Below are 7,891 nucleotides of genomic sequence, written 5' to 3'. Positions count from 1 at the left end.
ATTGATCAATTTAATGCATCAGTGACAGTTGAGACATCTATAAATCACAAAAGATTTCAAATAAATGCCATTCTTTTGAAAGATGTTGAAAGATGCTGTTCTTAAAAAATTCTGAACAAAAATTTATCACAATTTCCACAAAAAAATCTGCCAGTTCGTAAAAAAATAACGGTGCAAATAAATAGAAATAAGCCCGTAAGAGTACAGTATAACAGAAGCCACGTTTTTTTTTAGAAAATAAAATTTATTGTCAGCTCGAGGTCCTAGGACTCACTACACGGTGTCTAACAGGATAGAATAAAGTTGACCTGTAGTTCATGTTTGAGAGCGATTAAAAAAAACAAACAAATGGGTCAAAGCATATTTCAAAATGTTTCTCAATGTTTTAAACAATCACAACACAAGTCCTCTGACTGTATATGCATAACGGAAGGAACATGCAAATGTACACGTAAAAAAATACAGTGAATCTGCTACGTCAGACAGTGGCAGCAGTCTAATCCTACTACGGTTTCTATTTAAATTATTTAAAATGCTGAAAAAATATATTAACTCAAGCTTGACTGCGGCAGAAGTCCGTGTTCAAGGGCCGAGGTCTACGCGATAAGAAACATAACGAGACCTCTCCGAAAAACTAGCGGTTTTACATAAACATCTGCCTCTTTATGAACTGTACAACCTGTTAAAAGCTTTTCTTTGTTGTTCTTGGCTTGGCTTTGTCAATCCAGTGACTTCAGAAGAGGAGACGCTAGCAGACTTACCGCACGAGTCACATCATACTGTGATGAAATTTGTCATTCATACTCAAAATACTCGATGAAAAGTCAGTGTTCATGTTGACCGAAAGGCCAACTTCAAAAGCTTGACACCATAATGTAGCCCACAAAAAAATGAGCTCTCCTGTGGGTGTAGGATGGATGATGTTACAGCTGTTTCTGCTAAAACCTTAAAAAAAGTCTGTGTAAAACTGTCAATGGCCATGAGCTGTTATCACAGTATTTAAAAGAATAGTTGACCCCAAAATGGAAATTTGCTGAAAATTTACTCATCCTCAGGCCATCCAAGATAGAGATATGTTTGTTTCTTCATCAGAACAGATTTGGTGAAATGTAGCATTACATCAGTTGCTCACCAATGGATCCTCTGCAGTGAATGGGTGCCGTCAGAATGAGAGTCCAAACAGCTGATAAAAACATCACAATAATCCACACCACTCCAGTTCATCAATTAATCATGTCTTGTGAACTGAAAAGCTGTGTATTTGTAAGAACCAAATAAATTAAGGCATTTTTAACTTTAAGCTGTCGCTTTTAACCAAAATAGCCCATAATCCATAATATTGCTTCCTCCAGTCAAAAAAAAAACAAAAACATTCCCTGTTGTTCTCTCACATCAAACTCCACCAACATATTTGTTTAGAACTGTTTTGGACTGTTTTCAACTTTTAAATGGTGATCTGTGCATATTTCTTTCCTGATTCAGATGAGACAACTTTTTCACTTGAGAAAGCAATATAATAGATAAATGAGTATTTTAGCCTGAGGCAATGGTTTGGAGTTAAAAAAAAAAGTCTTAATAATGGACTGGACTAAAGATGATGGACTGGAGTGGTGTGGATTATTGTGATGTTTTTATCAGCTGTTTGGGCTCTCATTCTGACGGCACCCATTCACTGCAGAGGATCCATTGGTGAGCAAGTGATGTATTGCTACATTTCCTCAAATCTGGAAACACAACAGGAAATGATATATTAATGTGCACAGTGAAAAAATGTATTCTATCAGAATGTGTCTGCTGTCACTACAGCTGACTTCTCCGTAATTCAGTGAAATTTTGTGGACAAAAAAGGCCCACTGTCTATTGTCAATAGTGTAGTGATGCATGTAGTACAAGTCACTTTAAAACCAAGTAGCTCTCTGTTGGTCTATGCAGCGAATTTGTGTGACCAACTTAAAAAGAAGCAAAATCTGCATGGGGATCTTTCCCCGCCTCATGCGAAACTCCCGATTGTGCAGATTCCTATTGAAATGACTGGAAATTTCGCAGAGCAACGGTAAATGTGAGCGCATTGTGACACTGAGAATCTCAACAATCTACAGTCCTGCATGGGAACTACAAAAGGAAGCGTTTCTAAACTACCAGAAATCATTATTGCCTGTATTGAATGCACAACTAACCCGCCTGCTGATCACAGTACCATCTAAAACACAAAATACGCTATTTCCCAGAGTCTAAGCAATATAAAAGAGTCCAATGTGGTTGAGCTGGATGGATCAGAGCTGGACACGTTGGGGTCTTTAAACAGTTTACAGGCTCAGACCCCCAGTCAGGTCATGTTGGCGAGTCCATTGTGTTTGCTGGGAAGTGGTTTGTACGAGCGATCGGAAGGCTGTCACACCGCCAGCCTGCTGCTGTTTGTCTGCAGTGGGCTCCAGGACGCCGAGTGCTGGGAGGGGTCCTGAGAATACGGCCGTCCCTCACAGCACGGCTGGTTCTCCTCTTTAGGGATGCCCACGGCACACAAACGTCGATGCCGTAGTAACCGGTCGGTTCTGGAAAAGTTCTGTGTGATGGAAGTGGTTCAGAGTTAGCCTCTTTTTTGATAAGAGAAGACACGCGATTTACATGAAATGGTTCTTTTGGACATGCTTTTAATGAACTGACTGACTGATTCTCAGTGTCAAGAGTTTCCCAAAAGCACCAGCATGCCATTTAAAGTGTTCTTTTGTTGTGACTACTGTTTATTGTTTGGTTACATACTTCTGTAATCACTGTTTTCAAGTATATGAATTACATTGTGTATGTACAAAAATACACCACTGTTCAAAAGTTTGGGGTCAGTAATATTTGTAATGGTAATGTTCAAGGCTGCAACTATTTGATCAGAAATGCGTACAGTAAAACCGTAATACTGTGAAATATTACTACAATTTAAAATAACTGTTTTCTATTTGCATATATTTTAAAACGTAATTTATTCCTGCGATGCAAAGCTGTATTTTCAGCATCATTGCTCCAGTCTTCAGAGGTACATGATCCTTCAGAAATTATTTTGATATGCTGTTTTGGTGCTCAAGAAACATCTTATAATTATCAATGTTTAAAAAACAGCTTAATATTTTTGTGGAAACTGATTTGTTTTTTCAGGACTCTTCAATGAATAGAAAGAAGAACAACATTTATTTGAAACATAATTTTTTCGTAATATTACTGTCAGTTTTAATCAAATTAATGCATCCTTGTTGAATAAAAGTATTACATTTGTAAAAAAAAAAATTATAAAAAAATTATTGACCTCAAACTTTTAAACGGTAGTGTATACATCCAGTTTGCAGACCAAAACAGACTCAGATCATGATTTTTGCAAGTTAAAATGTCCTACTAGCTTGAAATCAACATTGTGTCAAATTTATTACATAACTAAGGCATATGCATTATGATTTTGTTAATAATCTGCCGTCACAATAAAAGCAGTCATAAGATAAAGGCAAAATCAATGTGAAAGCAACTAACTAACTGTATTTACTTTCTTAATACACATTTCTAGTCTTATTGTGCACAATGTATTAGTTATCAGTGTTTATCAATCATTCAAAATAAAAAACTGTCTTCAGTTGTCCAACATCTAAATGTAATATCGTGCTTTAACTTTTTTTTACACTTTTAACTTTTTTTTTTTTTAGCTAGCATCAAGCTATCTTATTTTTAATGATCAAATTTATTCACAATTAAGCTTTTGCTCCTTAAATATCCTGTTTCACTTCAAAATATGTCATATTCCGAACATAAAAAGCCCCCATTTGTTGCCAGACACTAAAAATTGCTGTACTACTATCATAAAGACATACATTTATGCACGTCATAGGCAAACAGCAAGCTCCCTGTGAATACAACCGCCTATGTTTGTCATGTCTCACCTGTTGGCAGCGGTCACACTGATAAGGCTTCTCACCGCTGTGAACACGCTTATGTCTTTCCAGGTGGTAGCGTTGAATAAACCTCATGTCACACATATCACACCCGAATGGCTTTTCCCCTAAAACAACACACACACAGATGTACACACAATTACTTCATGCATCTCTTTGTATGAAACGTAAGATGGTGTGAGAGCAGAAAGGCTCATGGCGTACCCGTATGGGTGAGAATGTGCCGTTTGAGGTGGTAGCTACTGCGGAAAGCACTGTAGCAGTGCTCACATATGAAATTCTTCTGCACTTGAGAGCTGAGTGAGTTATCGTCATTAACGTCAGGAATCTCCACCTTTGCATCACATACAGAAGAAAAGAGCATTCGGTCAGAATATGAGCGGAAGTGTGTAAATGTGATAAACAGGCAAACTCGCAGGGCAATAATGCAGAAAGACTGAACGCATGCCTGGGGTTTTTCTCTCATTTTGGTGGGAAGTCCAGACTTCCTGTTCTTCTTCTTTGGCTGCACGTTCTGGCTGACTTGAATGTCTTTTTCATCCAAGAGCCTGGACGAGTGAAACTCTCCATCCTTGCGGATGAGCTGTTCAAAAACAGTATACAAGTCAACGGTTTGAAAGCAAATTATTTTGTAAAATATGAAGTTAACCAATGTAAATGTTTAATTTAAATCAGTGCACAGTTTAAGAAGTATTTCTAAAAATATATATCAAGCCTCTAGAATTTAAACATACACTACTTTTCAAAAGTTTGGGATCGGAAAGATTTTTAAAAAATGTTTATTGATAGAAGTCTTTTATGCTTTCCCAGGTTGAATTCATTTGATCAAAAATACAGTCAAACTGAAATATTGTGAAATAATATTATTACAATTTAAAATAACTGTTTTCTATTTTAATTGATTTAAAAATATAAATGATTCCTGTGATGCAAAACCGAATTTTCAGCAGCCATCACTCTAGTCGTGAGTGTCAGAAATCATTCTAATATGCTTTTTTGCTTCTCAAGAAACACTTCTTATTAATACCAGTGTTGGAAATGTTGCTTAATATATTTATTGTGGGTTTTTTTTATCTTTGATGAATAGAAAGTTCTTAGAAAGAAGAAAGAAATCTTTTGTAACATTATAAATGTCTTTATTGTCAACTGATCAATTTAATGCATCCTTGTTGAATAAAAGTATTAATTTCTTTCTTTTAAAAAAAATCATACTAATCCCAACCTTTTGAACGGTAGTTGTACATTTATGCACTTGGTAGTTTTTATCCAAACAAAGCAATTCACATTGCACTCAAGACATATTTGATCTTTTCATGCATTCCCTGGGAATTGAACCCATGACCTTAGCATTAGCTACAGGATTCTATGGAAGACTTTCAAAATTGAAATGAATAGTTCACCCCAAAAAATCATTCCAAACCAATATGACTTTCTTTCCCAACACAAATCATGTCTTTGTCTCTTACCAGTGGTGGGCAGCTGACTCCTGAGGGAAGCACCATGTGGCCGTGTTGGCTGTGTGTGTCCTGGTTGTGATTGTTTTCTCTCTGTCCCTGGCCCAGATGAGAGCCCATCTTCTTATGGCTGGGCATGGAGCTGGCCTGCATGAGTGCCATGCTGGACAGCACCGCTTCACAGCCGAGCAACCCAGCCTGTGTAGAAATACAACCACAAACATACACATCTGTTCAAAAAGGCACTAAAGGCACTCATCTAATGAGTTGGAAATTTAGCTTGAAATTTGACAAATGTGACCCAGTTAACTCTTCACAGACACGATCTGTCAGATTAATTCAGAGGCCACAGTTATGCAAATATGTCAAGAACATGCCCAGATCATTTTACAATAATAATAACAATAATAATATCTTAATCATCCTAAATAGACAAAATTTATGCAAAATAATAATAATTTTGCAAAACTAAAGTCTCTTTTTAAGATTCAGATTTTTGCATTATGACAATTCACAGTACTGTATTATTCACAAAGGTCATTCTCATTACTGCAAAACAGTAATTTGTCAGTGTACTGAAGTCAAATCAAATCTTCAATCATATAAAGATAGATATTTTTAATACTACAACAATTTGAAATGTGCTTAATTGTCATGAAAATGTTCACCAAAAAAAATCCTAAATGGCCCTAAAAATGGCTTAATTTTCATCATGCAAAATATGATCCAGACACGTTCTTGACAGCTTTTGTGAGATCCACCCCATTACTTGTAAACAATCTCTGTACATTTTGTGTTAAGTCGCACTGTGGAAGTGAATTACAGAGTTAATACGCAGAAACGCCAAGCAAAAGAAAAATGAAGGCCTTCTTTTTCAAACAAATGTGGACAAATGCAGAAAATGCAAATGAAGAAGAGAAAAAAAAAACACACTGACCCATTTCATGTGATCTCGCACTGAGCTGTTGGAAAGGTGTGACATCGCAGTGGTGAGAGTGTGTGTATGTGTGTGTGTTGGGGTACAGAGGGCTTCGCTCGGGGCAGGGAGAGTGTTTAGAGACCACACAAGCCCCAACCATCAGGGGCCCAAGCCTAGAAACAGAAGGGGGGGATATAAAGCCAGGGTAATATCCATCTCGGTCTATGATGTTGCCACACATCTAGCCCACCACTAACAGAAGTTGTCAACTGTGGACAAATCACAGCTTTTATTCGCTAGAATCAGACATTTTCCATGTCTGCATTGCCAAGCCTTTGTTTATGTAGGCTTATAGGGCTGTGTTTTTAAGCCATAAGAGTTTGGCTTCAGATCGGTGTCAAGAGTCCCTAAATGACATCTGGAAACAAACCAGGTCAAAACTGAAACTGAGTGGAGTGGATTCTCATTGGTTCTGTCAAACTGAAATGGTAGGAATACATCCAAGCATTTATGCCCTGTTGATTTTGGATTTGGTTGGTCGGATTCTGGGACTAATTGGAACAAAGAACAGATTTATTTCAACCACCCTCTTTCCTTCCATCACTTATTCCTATGCATTAGTCTGACTAACTCACCATCAAAGATCCAGATAAACACAACTATAAATCATGAATGAACAAAATGAGGCACGGAAGCCACTGGACAATGAAAGCAATTGCACTGCTCAAAATGAACATAGTATGCTTGCAATGACATTAAGATCAAGGTGAGTGGGTGAATATTGTATGTTGAGTTTTCCATTCGTTTGGCTCTTGAGGGGATTTGGCAACCAACAGGGTCCTAAAGGTTAAATTAATTCCAGGAGATAAAAAATAAAATCACATCAGTCTTATCACATGGCAAACAGACTGCAGTCTGAAGCGAACCAAGCCAAAGAAAACAAACTTTACAAGACTTTACAAAACTCAATTGCATGTAATACACTCCATTATAACTAATTTAGCCTGTCATTTTAGGTAATAAATCAAACTGCTTATTAGAAACCATGATATATGTATGCAAATTAAAGCAAGTATTAACCTGCTCAGACCTAGTGACTGTTACAATGGACATCACTTGTATTTATTTATTTTTATTTACAGCACAAGATATGACATAAGTACACAGATTAATATAACAGTCAATATTATATGCAACATGATTCGAAAGATTGCAGGTCTGAACCACAAAGAGCTTTTAATGATCTTTAATGTGTTTACAAACATAATGGTTTAGCTTTCCTTGCTCCCAAGAGTGAAATTCATAATAAATATTAATTTAAATTTAACTACTATTAAAATTTAATATTTATACATTTCACCTAAAAACACTTGATTTAAAAACAACTTGAGAGTACAATAATTTATCATTAGCATTATTAAAATTAATGTTATAAAATGTATGAAATGTATTTAAAGTTCTTCATTAACTTATCAAATCCAATAACAATTGAATTTACTCAAATTGTTACTGTTCACAAACAATGTCCGTTGTAATGAAATAACTATTAAAAGTAACCATATATATAGATATATATATATATATAGATA

At 36.1% G+C, this 7,891-nt stretch overlaps 1 protein-coding gene across 3 annotated transcripts in view; it reads right to left on the bottom strand.

The window, feature by feature from the left end:
* Positions 1-1,153: 1,153 nt before the first annotated feature.
* The window catches only part of LOC107697859 (zinc finger protein 740-like), a 7,802-nt gene continuing 1,064 nt past the window's right edge, over positions 1,154-7,891 (bottom strand). The window contains exons 2-7 of one of the 3 annotated variants that reach the window (XM_016498709.1): positions 6,321-6,475; positions 5,396-5,581; positions 4,378-4,512; positions 4,134-4,263; positions 3,918-4,036; positions 1,154-1,183 (exon numbers count right to left, since the gene is read on the bottom strand). In XM_016498709.1, coding sequence (XP_016354195.1) covers positions 1,163-1,183; positions 3,918-4,036; positions 4,134-4,263; positions 4,378-4,512; positions 5,396-5,581; positions 6,321-6,365 — 636 coding nt within the window. In that variant the 5' untranslated portion in view covers positions 6,366-6,475 and the 3' untranslated portion in view covers positions 1,154-1,162. Of the gene's footprint in view, positions 1,184-1,649; positions 2,564-3,917; positions 4,037-4,133; positions 4,264-4,377; positions 4,513-5,395; positions 5,582-6,320; positions 6,476-7,891 lie in introns of those variants that run through there. The other 2 variants (XM_016498707.1, XM_016498708.1) reach the window with 2 other exon arrangements.

The sequence above is a fragment of the Sinocyclocheilus anshuiensis genome, unplaced genomic scaffold (genome assembly GCF_001515605.1).
Source record: "Sinocyclocheilus anshuiensis isolate Anshui unplaced genomic scaffold, SAMN03320099.WGS_v1.1 scaffold78, whole genome shotgun sequence".
NCBI lineage: Eukaryota > Metazoa > Chordata > Actinopteri > Cypriniformes > Cyprinidae > Sinocyclocheilus > Sinocyclocheilus anshuiensis.
Note: the sequence above shows the minus strand (reverse complement) of the source record. Positions and strands in the feature narration are given on the sequence as shown.